Source organism: Apaloderma vittatum, unplaced genomic scaffold (genome assembly GCF_000703405.1).
Source record: "Apaloderma vittatum isolate BGI_N311 unplaced genomic scaffold, ASM70340v1 scaffold10408, whole genome shotgun sequence".
Classification (NCBI taxonomy): domain Eukaryota; kingdom Metazoa; phylum Chordata; class Aves; order Trogoniformes; family Trogonidae; genus Apaloderma; species Apaloderma vittatum.
The window spans coordinates 1-20850 of NW_009731229.1; the positions used below are offsets into that span (position 1 = coordinate 1).

General features: G+C 40.6%; 1 protein-coding gene across 1 annotated transcript in view; it reads right to left on the reverse strand.

The window, feature by feature from the left end:
- Positions 1-6855: 6855 nt before the first annotated feature.
- DOCK11 (dedicator of cytokinesis 11) overlaps positions 6856-20850 on the reverse strand; it is a 63771-nt gene continuing 49776 nt past the window's right edge. The window contains exons 43-53 of the mRNA XM_009875114.1: positions 19429-19644; positions 19289-19347; positions 17800-17905; positions 16706-16828; positions 15713-15826; positions 13807-13953; positions 12589-12799; positions 12059-12249; positions 11148-11248; positions 9546-9684; positions 6856-6995 (exon numbers count right to left, since the gene is read on the reverse strand). Coding sequence (XP_009873416.1) covers positions 6873-6995; positions 9546-9684; positions 11148-11248; positions 12059-12249; positions 12589-12799; positions 13807-13953; positions 15713-15826; positions 16706-16828; positions 17800-17905; positions 19289-19347; positions 19429-19644 — 1530 coding nt within the window. The 3' untranslated portion in view covers positions 6856-6872. The remainder of the gene's footprint in view (positions 6996-9545; positions 9685-11147; positions 11249-12058; positions 12250-12588; positions 12800-13806; positions 13954-15712; positions 15827-16705; positions 16829-17799; positions 17906-19288; positions 19348-19428; positions 19645-20850) is intronic.

A 20850-nucleotide genomic window follows, 5' to 3' on the forward strand; every position in this document is an offset into this window, starting at 1 on the left:
ACCCCGCACTTCTGCGCGGCCGAAAACTCCGAGACCTTCTCCTGGGAGCCAAAGTCATCTTCCTCTTCCAAGCAGCTCTACGCTCAGCTCCGACTGCTCGGAAACGTGCCCGAGTCCCTCTTACCCTCCCGCAACTACTTTCCACTACGGGAAAGCAACTACATTAGCACATCCCCGACTAGTTCTCTGATGGTAAACCTGGTTATTCAATGCCCCGGCAGAGAAGAACTCCTCTTTCCAAAACCCCTCCGACAAATTTAGGTAATTTTTATAGTTCTCATCTGTACTAAAAATGCATATTCTTCTTTTGCTGATCTGCTACTACAGTCTTCTTTCCACAAACCTCCCCAAGTGCCTTCTGGTCCCACCCCTTCCAAACACACGGTCACTTGCCACTTTGCTCTTACTTCGTGGGTGTGATGTGGCAAGTAGTTTTCTCAGATTTTCACGGAAGTGGGAATATCACACAAGTGATATTTTGACACATTCCAGGATGAGAAAATATTCGGGATAAGGCTTTTTCGTCTGAACTAGATTTCTGCAGTAGTTAGCAAGCTTGCTTCAAGTTGCCACCCCAATACAGGTATTATAAAAATAGTACGGCTCCAGCAGAGAGGAAACTTTGACCAAGTTCCAAAGCAAACCAAAATGCATTAGTGAAAATTACTTATCCCTGAGCCAACAGAATGTTTCAGTATTTGCTCAGCTCTTCAAGGAGTTTTGCAAGAGTTCATCTGCTTTTTAGCTACTCATTTTAGAAAAAGGGAAGTGGATCTTTTAATGATAGGGTGGGGAATATCCTGCATTGTGTTTTCTGTTTTTTTTTCTTTTTCTGCCTGTTTGTTTTTATACTGCTGGGAAAAGAAGAGGATTTAGCAAATTTCCTAGTTACTGTTAGAAGGTGCCCAAGAGCCTGCAATTTTAATTAAAAAAAGTGTATGGCTTAAAGTTGCAGGACATGGAATGTTTAAGCTGCGTGACCGTGACCAGACTGTGTGACTGACTACCCATGGATAATGGGCTATGCCTGCTAGTGATGACCTCTGTAGAGTAAGGCTTATCCGAGGTACAGTGGCCTCTCTTGTGCTTTCAGTTTCCTTGCTAATGTTTTCTTCCTTCTTTCTGTTTTGTCCACTCTCCGTCCTGGGAGACCCAGTGCCAAGCACACATGCAAAGGTTTCCATGCTTTTGGCTGCCTGCTGGTTATTGGAGGCAGCGGAAGTGTTTTTCCCTGGCTCTCTCCCTCCTCCCCAGCACTCTGCTTGTTGTCACATTCCCACCCTGGCGTATGGCAATCAGAACTCCCGCCAAAGCCTTTGATCCCTGCCACCTACCCAAGACTTCCCATTTCTCAATCTCCTTAAATCCTGTCCTGCACCTTTCTGTTGCTAATCTCATGCTCTCAGGTCCTTGTTAGACAATACGCCTGCACTCTAGTGACTGGAACTCACCTGAGACACACCTGAGGTATCTTTAAAGCGATCTGTTAAATAAGTACTTGGGGTATGGCTCCAGCTTGGTGTAAACTGAATTACAATCACGCTGGTGATCTGCCCTTGGCCGGGGGTTCGTGCCAGTTTCCATCCATGCAGCCAAAGCCAGTGATTGTGGGATTGTGCAGTGAGTTTGTTGATGCATTTAAAAAAAAAAACCAAACAGCAAACAAACATTTTTTTTCTGTACATATTCCCTAACTCAAATGAAGAAATGACGCCGATCCATGGTGCGGTTGCATGATTACTAGGTCCAAAAAGAAGTGGTAATTAGCAGCATGGGGCTCTGCGGAGTCATCTCTTCTCGGAGACACAGAGTCCTCAGTTGCCCCACACCAGTGGTGAGATTCCTCCTTTTCTGATTTTGCAGCAGCTTCTCTCAAGACTTTGGGTCTCAACTAACATAACTACGGGCTCTTCAGAAGATGGCAGGTGTCAGTTAGAAAGCCTGGTCTGACTCACAGGACCTCTCCCTTTTCCACCTCAGTGTTCTCTGGGGGATGTCTAGAGTTTAGTGATACATGTGTTCAGAACCATGAATTCTTCAAGTTCTCTCTGAGCTACTGCCCAAGCATCGTGGGAAACCAGAAATTACACAGAATAAAACCTATGTCCTTTGAGAGCACTTTTGTGTAGATGTGGAATCAAGTATACTTGTGCAAAAACCACACCCCTCTCCAAGATATTGCTGTTGTAAGTCATCAGTTTTTCTGCTGACAGTTCCCTAACCACTGACGTCTATTTAATTTATCTATTTATTTGGCAGGGGAGTAACTGCTTTACCCATCAAGGGAGGCAAAGCATGAACCTGGTTGTACAGCTGCTTGGCCAAGGCTTCCAAGAGCCTCGTACAGGAAGCCACAGCAGTAGAAGACAGCAATAGAAAAAGCAGTTTGTCCTTTATCTGCTGGTGAGGTAAACAACAACAATTATCCCCGATTTTCATTACACCGTGTACAGCTGCCTGAGCTTAGAGTATCACCTATTTAAATTGAGTTAGTTGGAGAAGAGCGACAATAAATGCATTACCAAAACCCAAAAGACTGGGTTTCCTGATGAATCATCACTTTGGGATCCTCCAAGCTGGATGTGTGGCGTTTGCGCTCCTTCAGGATACCTCAATAAACACCTTTTATTGGCCACTGAATAATTTAGTGTTAAGTTCATTTGATGTACTTATATAGTTGAAGATTTATTACAGTAATCTTCTTTAGAGGCAGCATATGCAGTAACTTACAGGGTTTAGTCCCTTGAATCTTACACCGGTATGAGCTTCAAATCACACATCGTGCTCAGTGAAGAGAAAAAAAAAACACCCCTAAGCAAAACATTTTTATTGCAACACTTATTTTTGCTGGGTTTGTGGTCTTTTATTTTGACCTGGAACAAACTCTCCTTTATCCGGAAATGTGATTTTGCCCTGGCATTTTGTCAAATTACTGATTCTTCAAGAAAAAGAAAATAAGAATAAAAAGAATGATACAAGATCGCTGGTCTCAGCAAGCTCTGGCGCAGCATTGTGTATTACCCGGTGTCACAGGTACATCAGTCACAACCGAGGCAAACGGGCTGTACCATTCGGTTGTCACACACAGGAGGTTAAACAGGGCTCGTACAACACACGTATATATAACATGCACAATAAAAGCACTTCTGTTATGAATATGTGGTAACAGGTGTTAAATTTACATGAAAAGAGAGTAAATTACATCCAAAAGAGCTGAAATATCATGTGTATATTGTAACTGGTTCACCATTGCTTGACACAAGCATATTATTTAAAGATTAAATACTAGTCAGTGGTGCATAATATTTAGCTCTACACAGTATTCCACAGTAAGAATGCCTTGTTTTATCAGAAGGACTCAGCTCAGTGAACATCAAATGAACACATCCTACTCTCCTCTAGTGGGTAAACTGAGTCAGATGTGATTTAATTTGTACAAGATTTTAGAGCCCATGACTTCCACTTATGTTTTCCTCTAGTTCTTTAGGCTGCATTATGTCAAATTGTAGGGTTATTCTGAAGCCTGCTGTGAAGTCCATGGGTCTCTACAGAAACAGAAAATAAACATATTTTATCTACTTTGAGATAAAAGCTGTTATGTCAATACAAACTCTTATGCTATACAAAAACACCATGTGGCATATGTTCAAAAGGCTTCTGGAACAAAATAAACACAGTACACACTACAGGTATTCTCACATCCATGATTTCCCATTTCTTAGCCAATCTCATGAAAATTGCTGTTGTCAGAAGAAATTTAGAAGATCAAATAGTATGTAGAAGTGTATCCTTGGTTGCAGTAAATGCCATGTTCCAGTTTTTTTTGGGGAAAGAAATGTAACTCTGAAGTTATCTGCCTTTCTAATCTCCCCGCAGAGAGAAAAGCAGCAAGTCAAAGAAGAGAGTAAACATTTACACTTGCTTACTCTACATCTAGGTGATGAATCTCTAAAAGCGTGTTCTTGTACATAAAGCACTGGCAGACCTTGTGTTGCTTTGTGTGTCCTATTTGTACATAATCTGTCTCTAAGACACATAATCATCCATAACAGTCCCAATACTGAGAGTAGCCAAGTGCTCTTAATCCTCATGGACAGATACTTCATCCTACTTCTCCTTTTATGCAAAACTGCCAACGCATCCCTCCCGACAGCAGTTCTGCAACAAAAGTAATTAGAGATGTATATATAAAATATGTACGTGCAGCTATAATGATACCTAGAAAGAGTGCTTGCCAGGCTGTAATTTGAAATATGTCTACTAATTTTTACAGACCAAAAAACTCCTGCCATTCCTTAGGCAGTATAAGAAAAAACTGTTAACACACAATAAACATTCATATTCTTCCAAAAAAGGGAACAGACAGGAAGTACCCAATGTAAGTACCAACTACATAAGACAGGCACGTGTATAGAACACTCCTCAGATACATCTGTGGATGAAGCTCTTTCAGCCAGAAATAAGAAAAAATCTGGAGGACTTCTTTAAACTGGGACAATTATGTAGGAAAAGAATAGGAAGAGACAATATGAACATGTTCTTGGCAATGTTGTCCAGATACACCTGTAAAATACCTAATGACCACTCCGTATCATTTCTAAATTGGTGAAAATATAAAAGACTGGCTTGTTACTGGTCTTTTTATAACCCATCTAAAAAGGACAAATTTTCCTTTCAGATTTTTCTGTTAAAAATCTAGTCAAATTATTTACCTGTAGGACAGAAGGCAAATCCTTAGGGAATGATCATTTTTGTTACTCATCAAAACTCCATATAAGCATGTATTCTGAACTGTAGTGGTGTATATACTCTAATTGTATTGGTATTAACTACTTTTTTGACTGAATAACTGAGACAGTTTTACGGTATATCAAACTGAAGTGACAGAACAACTCCAGTACCAACAATGAATCAAGAAGTTCAGACCAAAAATCATCTTGGACCATTAAAGATATCTGAAGATATGAGTAAGAATTTCACTGGAATTCCAGGAAAAACAAGGAGTAACAATTGAAAATTCAGCCAAAGTTATTTCAGAACATTAAAGACATCAGAAAACATGAATAAGAATTTCACTGCAATTCCAGGAAAACTATTAGGTTAGCCTGTAGTATTTAATAGAGCTATAGTGCAAGAGCTTTCGACTGTCCACATCGTTGCTGACTTTATTCAAGACATGCCTTCAGTACTGCTGTTTATAGAGTTTAGCTCCAAAAAGGTCTCGTATCCACTATTGAACAGCTTCATCACTTTTTAGTAAAGTAATCTGGAAAACTCTCACTATCTGCCTTTAAATGTTGTTTGTTCCAAGTTGAAAATCAATAAGTTAGTAACCATATTCAAACATACCAGTCTCTCTTCCTCTTTCTAATAAGCTAAATTTAGAGTGTGCCTGGCATAAAAGCCCATGTACGCTGAAATATGGTCTGTTTGTAACATAAGCACATCTGTATTTTCCTTCCTAATGGGTGAATTCATGGATCACAACATTATATTGCCAGAAGACAATTAATTTCAGGTATTTAGAACCATGCATAATAAACATTTTGAAATGTGGTCCTGTTACTATTTGAAGATAATTTTTTGTCACAGAAATTAGGAGCTTAACATTTTATAGACACTATACCTGAGCTAAATACCCAGCTGGAGTTCTTTTATTATGGCATTTTGTTAACATATTCTTAAAAACCCTCCACCCTTCCCACATGAACTACTGGAACCATATTTACAATTGAGGGGATTTTGAAAAACACAGATGTTTAAAATGTTGCTGGATGAAATAACTACTGACCTCTTTTCTTTGTCCTGCATCTGTAATTGTCTTATTAAAACCAGGCAGAGATAGTGTATTAAAGCTTTGGAGAGAGGAAGAAGAAATAAAAGAATTCTGGAAAATACATTTTCAACAGCCACCTGTCACACAAAAATAACAGGCGTTCAGAAAACAGATCTGTTTTAACAGGACGGGACAAGTGTGTCATGATGTTTAAAAACCTGTCAATTTTCAATAAGTTATTTGAATGTGTTGCTTTTTTTTCTTTCTTTTAAAGCACATCAAACAGATCATTAGAAATTTTCAGAAAGCTGTTAAAGCACTTTACAATTCTCAACTAAATTGAAGGTGTCCTCAGAGTTTATATTTGTGTGAGACCATGAATGGCAAATGGAAAACCTGGTATCAAATGAGAGATCTCTTAGCTTGTCCTCAGTGAGTACAATCCATCCTCCTGCAGCCATGACAGGTTAGCCCCACCTGAAATGGGCTACAGTGAGCTCAACTCTCATGGTACGGAGACATGAACATTATCATTTCTGACTTAGGTTTTAGTTATTCCAGACTAGGGCAAGTTCACTCTCATTGTCTGAGTGCAACAGGGGCATCTGCACCCCAAGTCACTTCTTAGACTTAGAGAAAGTTCTCTTACTAGTGACTACAATTTCTCCTTCATGTTTTCTGTCAAACAAAGCTTTTAGCAGCAAATACAATATAATTCTGATCTCTATATATTCTATGCTCCTTCTATTTACAAAGTAGTTTTACATTTTATTATATTCCATTGCACAATTTTACATAGTACCATTTTAATTTCAATTCAGAGTTCAGCAATTCAAAACATATTTAGGTAACTGCCTTTCCATGTCCTCTTATATATTTAGCTTAAAAAATAATAGTAGAAAACAAGCACAGTGGTGTGATGTCCAGGCACTTTCAATGTTGCTCAGCAAAATAAGCAAGCACCCTGTTTGAAAGCATGGCAACTTTTTGAAGAAAAAAAAAATTGAATCTTTGCTCATCGTGGATTTTTTTTTAAACAACCTTTGTACAGTTCCAAGTATTCCTGAGAAAGCTCTGTAAAATATGACTGATATGTTTATATTTCAGCAGTGGGTCTGAAGGAACAGTAACTTCCATCACCAGATGTTCCACTGATGGCACAGAAGACATGTAGGGAGTCATGCATCCATGGCGAATGCATTGTATCTTCATGGTAGATCTAGACAAAACAAAGAAATCACAAATTCAGTAAAAGCTTCAGTTCATTCTTACAGTGAAGCTATTTAAAAAGGTATGCAAAAGAGATATCCAACCTTGTCTTCAAAGCTGTTTCGCAAAGGCAGCATGATGAAGAAATGAGAAAGAAGGGTAATTTAGCAATTTTTGTAGCATTCATGCATACACTGTTCTGTGTATTACTGGATCATTTTTAGTTATAACTACCCAGTAGAGGAAAGGAACAATTCTCTCTACAGCAAATTTTAATTATACCTTAACAGTAACTGAACTCTAATAGTTTTTTTTGCTAAACATGGGGAGTACCTGCAGCTTAACAAAGCAAACAGTCGCTATATCCGTGCCACGTGGCGAGATTTTGCACTTCATAACTTGCGGGATGGTCACACAGCACAGGACCTGGCTGGCAGAGCTGCTCTGGAGCTCACTGTGCATTTGCTTTTCACATGGTCATTCACCCGTCAACAAGTTAGTTAGCCTGAGTCTACATTAGTGAAACTGAGATCCCTGGCCACCATACACAGTTTCTGGAGAACCGTTTTTCTGCCACCCTCCAAGGCTTCCTGTACCTGCTCAGCCGCAGTTTATCATGGTTTTGTGTTTACAGTCCCCCAACTAAAAAATTCTGTTCAGAGGTCACAGGCTGACCCAGTGCGTTACCCACCTGCCCTGCCACCTCAAACGAAGTGCGCTGCTCGTGTTGTTTAGGGGCACTGACAATAGTTAGAGAAGCGTATGTTATTTGCAATGAGAAATGTAATATACTTTTTATGTTTTTCTGAGTAATTTTGCAGAAGAGGAAAACATCTTCCATTAAGCTTAATTTGTTGGATACTTAGGCCATTTGATGACAATACAAAGCTTAAACCAGCAGCAATCTATGTAACGTTGTACAACCATAAAGAACAGTGCTCACAAACGTGATTTTTAAGCTGCCTTTTGATCTAATAGAAGAAAGCAGAAAGTATATCCTTCCCAGTGAACCCTTCACTCTGACATTTCAGTTGCTCTAATATTTTGCTCACTGACCAGTGACAACATGACAGGAGACTTGTAAATCTACCAAGATAATAGGGAATGTGCTTTAACAATGCCTCTTTGTTCTAAGATAATCTTAACTATTATACTGCGATGGTGCAGAACTGAGTGATTTGGTTTTTATTTGACTACTGCAGAAGTCAGAAACCACAGAAGTTCCAGCAGCTGCATGCAAATTAAACGTCTTGGAAACAGAGTAAGCAGGTGGCAACTCCTATGAATGACCACCTCTAAGCAAAATTCAGCAGTGGAGTACACATGGGAGGTAATGGACATGAAAGCAGTGAGTGTGCCAAGTGTGCAAAATTAGTAGTTTGCACATTAAGAAAATGATGGTCATGAGCAGAACAGCAAGGACTTCTACCACAAGCAAGAGGGATGCAGCAGTCACTTATTTGCAAACAGATCCTCCCTCATACTCCAACAAAATTCAGCCCCATCATGAGACTCTTTCCTTGAAATAATACTGTGCTGTTCCAAAACAAAACTTGGCTTGTTTCCCACAAGCATTATTTTACTGTAAATAAACCTAACTTACAAAGAGCAGCCCGGTGCAGTTGTATTATTTTGGAACTTGCACATTTTCACACTAGTTTGAGCAACTGCTTAACTTATTGTGGAATTTGCCTGTATGTTTTTAGTGACTTAAATTCTTGCATTTTTAACTAACAGTCACACATGGACTGTACGTTGAGTAATTGGGAGATCCTGAACATATTCATTTACGTTTCAAGGACTATGAATCACAATGCAGCTTGTACCATTCATTTTATGTGCTTGACAGTATAAATCTGCAACGAGCTTTCTTCTGTCATAATGATGGCAAAATTAAAGAGCCTGAAGATTACTTCAGAAAGCCATTTTTCATCTAATTTTACGGCATGATACTAGATAGAAGTGCAACTGTTCTTTGAATCTCTCACCTCTCTGACACTACTGTTCAAATGTTATTTTCCTAGAAAGATCCAAGAAAGCATTAAAATGTAGGTCGGATAAATAAGCAAAAATATTTTAACAGCGCATATAAATAGCATGTTGGCATTAGGCTAAAATTAAAAGAAAACATTCCTTAATGAAAAAGTAAAAAAGGAACTCAAGCTAGATGTAACTGAAGGAACAGAAATTTTGCCTGAGAATTTTGACCTGTGACTTATCAGAGGAATCTTATGATGTAGAAAACATGAGGCAAAACATGTAACAGGATTTCTGATGACCACGTCAGCCAGGAAACTAACGGTATGTGACAGTGAAGGCTCCACCCTGAAGCACATTCTATACCAACACCAGGAAGAGAGTTTCCGTCAACAGAAACCAGTTTTAGGAATACACCAAGTGTATTGCTTGCTTTTCACATTCAGTTACTCGCCTTCTAATATTTAGCTAAATAACATGAAGAGCGATCAAGTTTTCAATTAATTTTCAGTCAGTTTTCAGCATTAGCTAGTTTTCAAGCACAGAGAACCACCTCTGCGGGCTCCTGCCATGCAGTACGTGCCTGTTCGTGGATGATCTCAGAAAGCTCTTTCACCATATCCCGAAAGTTTGATTTCAGCCCCTCATGGTACTCCACTTGATCTTCCTTAATGAGTCGCTCGTTGAGCTCCAGAGCAATCCCACAGGCTTGTATAAACTTCCTGGGGAGGACAGGAATGTACTTTGGGCATTACAATAGCTTTGGTCTTCTACCAAGGCAAACAACCAAACAGACAGGCACATTTCATTCCCCTCACCCCCTCTTTTTCCAGTGTCTGGGACAAGACACGTTCCAGGAGCATCCCTGGCACAGCGGGTCAGGGAACGGGGAGGGGCTGCAGCACAGGCTTTCTGCCGGAGCTCTCGCGAGTCGGGATCCTCCCTAGGTGGGACAGTGCAACACAGCTGTCTCGCACCTTCACCCCAACCTGCAGGACCACACACAGTTTGCAGATCCCAGATAAGCCCAGCCAGCTGCACCCGGGGTCACAAAACCAAGGGAGGCCATGGTCAGACATGGAGGGGAACTCAATCGCACAGGCCCTTACAGATCTGGATGTGTGTGACATGACACATGTGCTGCTAACAGCAGACTAACCCTCCAGAAAGAAATTTAGACCATGGGGACCCGTAATATTGTTTTCTTGGTTACTGTTACTCATTTTTTTTGCTTCATTTCACATGCATATTTCTCATTTTTTATAGACGGCAATGGAAATACAAGCACGACTGGGCTTTTCTCTGTTTTTTTTGCATGAAATAAATGTTTGTCCTGGCTGCACTGCAAGCTTGGAAACTAAAACCACCTTCCCTCTGTTCTGCATTGATACGTGGCAGGCTTGCAGGGGTTGTTCCTTTTTTTTTTTTTCCATGTTTTTCTAGGTTACTCAATACACTGAAGGAAAATAGGATTGGCCCAAATGCTACCTTCTCCATACAGTGACTGAAGGGTGAAATGGGAGTCACCAGCACCAGGTAATGAATGCTGGTGGCCAACAGGTTGCGGCCAACAAGTCCAGAAAATACCGTGGCAAAAGTTCATCATCCTGAGATGAAGCAGAAGTTGTGTGATTATGTCTTGGGGGACACTTTCAACTAAGAGGTAGAACCTTCCTTCAGGTACAGGAATTAGAAAAAATAGATGTGCAGGTCACATAGTTTCAAAAATTCACAACAGAAACAAGAATGACGGACCTTCTTAAACTGGGATTTGCTTTGAAATATTTCAAGTTCATAATTATCTATTAAAAAATCCCTTTTGAAAGATGCAACAATATGAAACAATGCACAATGTGGAAGATGCCTTAAAAGAAGACTGAGAGAGTTTTGGTTTTTAAACATACTTTTATCACATGATAATTTCAAATACCCACATAAACTGTTAAAGCAGGTGATCCAGCAAATCTCCCCATGGACATCATAGCTCTGAGGTTGGGAACTCTTGACACATACAGATACATTGCCTTTTTTCATATGTCTGAGCCCCCGCAACCTCATGAGACCTGAATCTCTATAAGGCATATCTAACCATTCAGAACCTGCTGATTTTGGACACAGACAAAAATATAAACAAAGCAGGTACCAGGTTCCAGCTGGCTCATTTTTATTACACTAGAAATCCTACCTGAACATTTCTTTTAACTCATTCACCTTCTTAGTGGGGTATTTGCTGGACTGACTGTCACTTAGGAAAGCTCTGGCATAGGCCAAGGGACCAGCATTAACCTGGAATCAAAGAAGAAAGAAATCATTTATGCAAGAACTTCTGTTGAGTTGCTAAAGGCAGTTGTGAAGACATCAGCAATTTAAAAGAAAACCACCAACAACATTAGCATATTATTTGAATGCCATCAATTCTGCACTGTTAATGTTACTGGAGGCACCTGAAGTTTCAAAAATTGAGTATTAATTTTTCCATCTAGTTTTTTTTTAAGACCAAAAGATAAATGGAGCTAAAAAGAGAAATGAGATCTCTTTCTTTATACTTGCCTCTTATTTCCACTTGGAAAAACATTATGGTCTGAGTCTTAAGGTCATTCAACCAGTTTAAGAAGTCAGGCTCACAAAAAGGCTATTTATGCCTGATACTTACAGTACAATCTTCAAGAGTACAGTATATTTCAGCATATACTCATGGCCAACTAAAACTCAATTACACTTGGATGTGACCCTGTAAACACCAGTGGAAAAAATGCTTATTACCATGAGCAACCATCCAGATAGTTGGAAGCAGAGTTATTTCTTACTGCTTTGACACTGCAAGTCTAAGAGAAAATCTTCTGTGACCTTGCAGCCACAGCTTCTTCTTTTCCTACAGAATACCCTTGTGAGGGCTGTTCACACCCTTAGGTTGCAACCATGGTACACTAATGTACCACTGCATGTAGCGGGGCAACCTGTGCTGGCAGGCTGCTGGCCGCAGCGCTGCACACCAGGTAGTTAATGCATTATTTCCGGAAAATAAATGCGTTGTGTTGTGAAAAGCTGATTTACCCGGAGGCATGTATCTAAATGTAATTTTGAACTTTGCCTTACCTGCACAGAAACACAGCCTTGCAATTTGAGTTGCAGCTGGATCATGTCAACATCACCAGCAGAGCAGAGTTTCTGCAGCTCTGCTGTCTTGTCTTTTATTTCATCAGTAGCAACATCAATTGGTTTTAAATTAACCTGATGCTCGTAATTGACTGGAATTCTCTTCTTTACATATGGAAAGGAGTTCAAAGCTAGCAAAAACAGCAAAGGAAGTTTACAGATTGAAAAGTCATGCAGCAAGTAGCAGTACTCCCCATAGAACATATACAAGCAGATCCTTGCCCTTAGGGTTTTACATGGTGTGCGTGAAATCCCAAACAAAGCTATAATTTGTCAGCATGACTTATTAATTTGTAAAAATGTGCACACAGAAATACAAAGTAAATTTCCCCTTCCACCCAGAATATTGTATCACAATTCTGAATAAGCAGCTGAGAGAATTTCTGACTCTTCTGGGACATTTTCGTGAGCTAGAAAGTCTAAAAATAGTTGCTGATACATACTGTTACGGTTAAGATATTTGTACTTACTAGTTAGAATAGTCCTCTTCTTACATTGTTCTTCCACACTACCATGCTTTTTTCCTGACAAAGTGTAAGGAGTTTCAAATACAAATCTATTGATGTTATGATTCCTTTCAAATTCAGTCTTTCTTTCTGAGATTTCTTTGTCTTCAAAATAGGGCTTCACATAAGTCACTTGAATATGGGCATACTTAGGATCAAGATCTTTAACATTGACCTGTGAAATAGAAGATTAATAACTTATAATTGGCTAATTTCTCTCCTGGGATCTGATTTAAACCGATTCCCTGTTACCCAGCCCCACCGCACACAGGTGAAGGACACATCAAGCACTCCCTTCGACCTCAGCTGTGATGTCTTGACCATCCACTAGCAGACACAAGACAGGGTGTGAAACAAGAAGTACTTCATCTGGTGGCAGACAAGCTGCATCTGGAACATGGAGCCGTGATACCTTATCCATCAACATAGCACATGCCTGAGCTACTTAGTTCTTCTACTACGACCATAGAGCTCGCAGGCCATGAGTTTGCACTCACACAGTACTGTGCTGTGGCACGCAAAGCTGCAGGCTTGCACAGAGCAAGCTTTGGGCTCACCGTTGTCTTTGGTAACCCAGGTATATCCATGGTTGCAACCTAAGGGTGTGAACAGCCCTCACAAGGGTATTCTGTAGGAAAAGAAGAAGCTGTGGCTGCAAGGTCACAGAAGATTTTCTCTTAGACTTGCAGTGTCAAAGCAATAAGAAATAACTCTGCTTCCAACCATCTGCTCCCCTGTGCTGGCTCCTAACACCTCCCAAAACCAGGGACTAGTGAGATGAGGATTGGAATTTCCCATTTGTAACTCCTAATTCATTTCTTTTCACCTGGGAGCCAGATCAACACCAAAGCTTGTCAAGCTGTGCAACACATCCACTCAGGAACACGAGGATGTCAGGGGCAATTGGAAGCAAGGTGCTCGGAAGAGGGTGGAAGACAGAGCTTGCTCCTACTGACAGAAGGAAGGGATGCTTTGTCATCTCCCTTCTTCAGCTCCACAGAGCAAAACTCATCCTCTGCACTCCATTTGCGCAGTGCTTAGAGCAGTGCATTGCCAAACCCTGACCAGAATTAGAATACAATTGATATTTTTGTCACTCTCATCAGTGCATTCTCTAGTATGTGGCCCTCATGTTCACTGCTAATAGCATTTTGTTAGCTTCTTCATGCAGTTTAACTCTACCTTGTTAGAATCCTGGATAATCTTTACAGTCTCCGACCCAAATTTCTCTCCATAAAGTTTAAGAAGTCTGAAGGAGATCTCCGAAAGTCCTGTCAGCTTGGGTTCCTTATAGATGTATTCCTTCCCATCTTCTTCTTCAAAGAATGTCTAGTATGAATCACAAACAAGTAGTGAAGAATAGCTGGGTTTCCTCCCTTGGAAAAGTATATTTTAGATTTGCTACTCTGAAAGCAAGTTTCTACTAACATTTCAGAAGGTTTAGAAGACTATGGCTTGCATAAAGTCTCACTGAACTTGGCCTGTTTATTAGGTTCCTGTAGAAATTGTTTAAAAAAAAAAAACCCACAAAATTTCTCAACCAATATAAACTCATCATTGCTGAATGCAAAGGCTTGAATATGACCAGTAAGAAATTTAAATAATGTCAAAAAAGAGTTTAGGCAGCAGTTGACTTTTCGGAAGGATAGGAAGAGGCAAGCAGGAGAAAACCCACAAGAACAAAGCATAAAGAAGGAACAGAAAAACATATAAATTGACAAAGCCCTTTTAGCAGAGCCCCATGAACAGTCTGAAGAGAAGGATTTTATGTAGGTTGAAAGGGACTTTAAGCAATAAATAAAGTTTCCTCTGATTTGATTCCTCTTGTATTCAGGGAGGTGGAACTTGGTTTATTCGCTGTAAGAAGAGACAAAATTGCATAAAGATTGTGCCTGCATCACCAGTCCTCCCTGTAATGGAAACAGCATGAAAACTTGATGCTTTGGTGAGCTGTTCCAGTCAGAAGTTGTGACATCTCTGTGTAGCTGGCATATAAACCTGGCAATGATTTCAAGTGCAAAACTGGATCAAGTATTGGTTGTCAGGATGATACATTACGTAGCTTAATCTTAGGGGCTGATCTAGTTATTTCTACAGCTTCTAGAAAACCAAGCTAGTAGTTGTTTCCTTTTACCTACTGGTAACTTTAATTACTTTTTACATATCCAAAGTTGAAGACATGAGGAGGATAAAAATAAAATTTATATCTGCTGCAGCAAAAATCAATGCTCCAATATGTTGTGCATGTAATGGCAATGGTGCCTAAAGGTACAAAGCCAAGATGGTTTGCTCTAAAAGAAGGAACAAGGAAAGGCAGGGCTAATCTAATTTACATAGCATTTTCTAACGAGGGGTCCTGCATCTCCCTCACGGTTATAGGCCCAAAAGCAGAAGCAGATAGTTCAGAGACAAAGGAGAGATGAGGGGTAACACACTTTATTAGATTAACTGCTATAGCTAGAGAAAAAACCCAAAAATAACATTGCTGCTTTCAGGCTCAGAAGACTTCATCAGACATGATAAAGATCATACTCCTTCTTGTAACTCGAGTCCCAGATCTTGTCCATTTTTCAAGCTACATCAGCTAAGAAGAAATACTATCTATCTCTAAAAATATAACAAACATTGACACATATCTTGCCTCCAGTTTCTCCCATAATCTTTTATTGTACTAATATCTAGAAGAGAGCAGAAATTTTCTGTAGAAGATGTTACTACTCCTGTTTATATACTGTGGTTATATACTGCTACTGGTTATATACTACAGACACTAAATTGTGTTTGTGTAACTTGTAAGAACTATAATTAAAAAAAAACCCAAAACATGTGTTTTCTGCACCCAGTAACTGCTGAGTTGTTTTATGAAAAGTCCACCAGCAGAATCATAAACTTCATAATAAATCAAATGCTCCTGGAGAGAGACACAGGCCCCCACCTCAAGGGCACAACATCAAGACGCTCATGTAGATGTGCCAGCGCTGCACCAGAGAAGCGCGCAGGCTTTTCAGCTTCAGGTCTGACAAAGCAGCAGCTCTGGGGGCCAGGATGCCTGGCGAGGGGTAGCTGGCAAGCCAGGGTATATACTTACTTGTCCATAAAAGGCTACTCTGAAAAAGGTTCCAAGAAGCCTCTTCCTTGTGTGCATTACTTCCAATATCTTAGCATAGGCTCCATGAAGCGTTCTGTACAGCTGAGTAAGTTTCTGGAAAACAAATCTTGACATCATTAAAGCAGAATTTTGCAAGCAGGAAGTTCTAGCTAACACTGGAAGCCACTGAGATATCTGAACACAATCCTTTGGAGAGTTCGAACTTGAATTTCTGAAGAGGTTGTACTCATGCAGTTTTCTTTGAAAAACCATAGTCTTAAGCACACGCTTAGCTTCAGGTCTCACAGGTATCACAGCGATGTCGCTATCCCTAGAGAGAAGGCCGAGCCTACTGGTTGCGGCATGTTCCCTGACTGAGCCTTTAAGGGCAGAGCAGCTTGCAGTATTTTACTCAGAAACTCTTTTTTGATTAAAACCAGCTTTATGATGAAAAAATAGATCAAGACTTTCCCTAGCTTCAACTATATAGTTGGATGGTGTCCTGATATGGAGGGAGTCACGGGAGAGGGAGGGAGGGCAGCAGCCTCACTGGAACATGAAACACAGGTCCAGGCTGCAGCAGGTGCTGGGGAGGCGAGGGCTGGTAACAGCTTCCTTCCCCTCCTCTTGCCACCAAGTTACCTGCAGATCAGTCCTTTCTTTCAACAGTTCTCACTGGTTTTAACTCTTAAAATGCTCAAGTCTCAAAAAGAATCTGGCTTTGATGAGCATATGGGATGATGACAGGTTTATTTTAGGGGAAGGAAGGTAGGAATTACTCACTGAGTGAGTCTTCTGTGTCTTTAACTGTAATAACTACCCTCCAGACCATTGCTTTCACTAGTTGGTTTAATGACCAGCCATGAAGCAGTGTGTGCTTTACTGACACCAATTCATTAACTCATAACTTCAAAACTAACAAAGCCTCCTCATTTTTTGCTTTAATCATCCAGAAAACTACCTGAGAGATGCAAACTAGTTCAAAATAACTACCTCAAATTCACGCCGTTTTTCATAAATAGGGATGATCAGTTTGGAAACTTCAGAAATTGTTTCATAACGCTCTGCTTTCCATAGGCCATCTACACATTGCTCCAGCAGCTCCACCAGGACTTCCTAGAAGAGCGACCAGATGAGTGTTGTTAACAACAGCCAAAGCTGGAAGAGAAACTATTTTAACTTCAGAAGCTTTAATGGGTCATAGTATAAGCTTTAATAGGTCCTAGTATAAGCTTAAACCTTGATGTTCCTGGCCTGTCCAAGGGTATCCTAAATTTTTTTTTTGGAGGGAGGGAGAAAAAAAAAGTTTTTTTTTAAAAGTTCATCCATTCTTAATAAATCATTAGCACAATATCCAACAAGCATGTCTCGGCTATTAGCTACCGCCCCCGGAGAATGCAAAACCTCTGGGAGGGTATGGAGATGACAGCACTGGGAGTCAGAGGTACACGTCTAAGAAACACGTCCAAGGAACACGTGTGCAACAGCAGTGGGATATGATGCTACGGATCCTTGAGTCTAGCCTTGGTGAATCAGCAATTGGGCCACCTCGCTCAGCCATGTGGCCTACCCAATGCAGTGATAGAGGGATGGAGCAGAAGTAATTGTGAGAGTTTATGACTCATGGGAGGATCTACCCACTTCCCTAGTGCCCTGTTACGGCTTCCAGATTGTTCTGTTAACATGATGTCCTGCATCACAGCTGTAACTCAAGGGGAACCTAAGCTGACCTCTACTTGGCAGAGCTTGACTTACATTCCATCCCTCCTTGGAAACACCATGCTGTGCAGCCTTGTGCTGGCAAGAATTAGCACTTGCATGGCAGGCAAAGATTGTGGTGTGGCTTTTCCAGTCTCAGTGCCAGAAAAGGCTTTCAAAGGAACCAGGTAAAACTGGTATAAATTCTTATCTGAACTGTACACCAAAAATCCTTTAATATCAACTTCTCTTAGGAAATGGCTGTGGAATGGTCTTCCTTACAGATGCCAGGGCACAACTATAATCTGTTAGAGTTCACGTAAACAACGTCTAAAACTAAATTCTAAACAGCTATCAAATATCCTGAAGTCTGTACTACAGGACCTCACCTCACTGTAATGCACATCCATCATCCCACCATCTTCTTTCATTGCACCCTCTTCATCAATGTTGGGAGTGATTTTCCTGAAGGCAGTGCATCCACATGCAAACAAAAGCAAACGGATTAGTGGAATAACATATCTCAAATGCATCATGCTTTAACAGCAGCAGTCTAGCTGACAGTGAAGTTTTACAGATAGCACAGGACCTGACTCCCATTTTTGCTATTGATTTCGTATACACGAATGAACACATTAGAATGTCCCTAGCCATTTGCCATGCGTGTCATTGTATGTAGCAAACACCGAGCACAACAGATTTCCCAGTGTGCTATCTGGAAGTTATCTTTGCCCAACCTAACTGGCTGCAACCAAGTCAAAGTCCGGAGAGGAGGACCAGTGTGTATCTTAGCACAGAAGATGCAAGACGGCGGCTACTGGTGGATGCTGGAGAGCTGGGTGGTAAGTGAACAGGACTGTGAGCTCCTAGCAGAAAGCACAGTTATGTGGCCCAAAACTTTTGAGTTGTTCAGCCTTTACTGAACCCTTTCCAACCTACATATATGTGAAGAGTGCCAGTGAGAGAGAGAACTCAATGTATTCACTTGATATTCTCCTTCAGCCCTGTCTGTGGTAAGCAGCCTTCAGGATCCAAACAAAGAATTGTCAACTTTCAACACTCTCCCCTCTGCAGCCACACGAAATGTGTATACGTATCTGAAAAACCAAGTCCTGATTTCTCCCACTTAGTCAACACAAAGTACAGAATTTGAAGGGACTCTAAGCCCCCTGAGGAAGGCACTTAAGACCTTCCAGCCAAGATAGTGCATCAACTTTTATGCAGTCTTAACTTTCTGAAATGTTAAGAGTCCATTTCAGCAATTACTCCCTTACATGGAAATGAGAAATAGGGTCAATACATCAACTCTGGAACAGATATTTAAAAGAAAACCTGCAAAGTGGTGTTATTTGAGAATACATCTGTCCTTCCTTCCTGTTTTGCATTAAACCACAAGATTCTCTTTTTTTTCTGATTGTTCTTTACATATTTGTATAGTTAGGCTATAGTCTCATTTTTTTGACTGAATTTTAACTGCTGTATTCTATAGTTTTCTGCATTGCCTGTAGCGACAGTTCTGATGAACACACTGACAGTCAGTTTTTAACATGGGCTTCCCCTTGTGAGCATATTTCCTAATGTAAAATACAACTGAAGAATTAAATTGAGACATGATGTGTCAGTTCTTATTTCAATCAGCAACATGCCAACATGACTGTCTAAGCAGACCTGGCCAGCCTAGAAAACACCAGCTGGATTCCTTTCTTGAAACATATTCATCTTCTGTCTTTATCCACTGTATTATTTTTTTCCTTTTTAGCTTCTTTCTAAAACAATAATTTATGAAATTGAAAGAAACTTGTCTTTAAAAAGATTCTGATCCCCGCAAAACCCATCACTGCATTGTCCTCCTTGTGCCTCCGCAGCAGCACACACTTACTTTTCCTGTGCAGAAACTCTGCAACGAGGGCTGCTACGTGAACATAACACATGGCTGCCTGCAAAGTACAAAGGGAAAATTAAAACGTCATCTGTACATCTGTCTTGCTGTGCACTGTGTTTTTAATTACATGAATTACCTCTGAAAAGTCTCCATTTTTTACATGTATCTTTGCCATACTGTCCAGCCATGTTTTCCGGAGCTCTGGGGTACTTGCGTAAGATTTGGCTAAACTGTACTGCAGATCTATCAACATTTCTGGATCCTTTTCATGTTCTTTCATTTGAGCGGTAGCCATAAGCACGGTACGGATCCTCTTTGTCAAATCTTTGACTTCAGAAGGAAAAGCAGTTGCCTAACACAAAACAAATCTAATTAGAAGCAAATAGTGAAATAAAAGGTGTTCCTGTTTAGCTTTTCCAAGGAAAGACTGTCACTATCCTTTCAGCCAACACTCCACTTACAACACTGAGAGCAGAGGAGATAAGACTAACGACAAAGTATAGTATTTCCTACACAAGTAGAGGCATTTCGGTCTGGGTGTGCATGAGGTCAGTCTCTCCTGGTCATGTGCAGGATGCCACGTTGGCTGTTCCTGTGGTACGTGAGGCAGGTACTTTGGTGTTCTGAGGAGCTGGTGTGAGAGTAAGACAGAATGCTCCGTGCATGTGAAGGTCCCAGGCTGGGAGCTAAAACTACGTCTGCAGTATTTTGCGTGTCATTCAACATCCTGCTAGTTAGTCTCTGATGTGGTCACTCTTCAATTCCTAAAGCACCAAAGGCATCTGTAGAGTCTCCCACCACAGGAATGTAATAAATAAAGAAACACAGTCTGATCTCCTGCTCAGAGCAGGACCACTGTTGAGTTAGAGCAATGCTTGTCTGGCCAAATTTTATAATCTCCAAGGATTTGCCAATCCCATGTCCTTTCTGGGCCCTGCCCCGGGGCTGCACCATGTTTTTGGAAATATTTTTTTCTTTAAGTAAAGTTGGAATGTCCACTGCCTCTTATCTTGTCAGTCCACATCTCTGAGAAGAGTCTGACATCCTCATCTCTGTAACCTCGCTCTCACTGTAGTCAGTTCCCCCCTCAGCTATCTCTCCTCCACAACAAACCTGGCTTGTGTTCCCTCTCATCAGGCTCCTGCTCCCTACCCATCTCTGTGGCTCTGCATGGCATCCTCTCCAGTGCTCAATACATAAACTCGATATAATGATGGTCTTGTGATGTAAACTACGAGCAGCCAAGTATTGCTCAGTGAAACCCTTGTAACACCTGTGTGCAGAAGAGAACTGATGTTTCAGCCATACATATCCTAACTGTAACTTTGTTACAGCACAATGCAACACTTGGGGGTCCCATTCCATCTTTAGGTCATAGGATAATCAAAGAACTGTAAAAAATGCCTCTTGTTTTTCTCTATCCTACCTTGGCAGCTACACTGTGTACAATCGACCAAGCTGCAGTGATGATATATTGTTCAATAGGCTGGGTAGAAGCTGTTAATCCTAGCACAAAGACAGACAATTATTTCCCAAAGAAATACAACCACTAATCTCC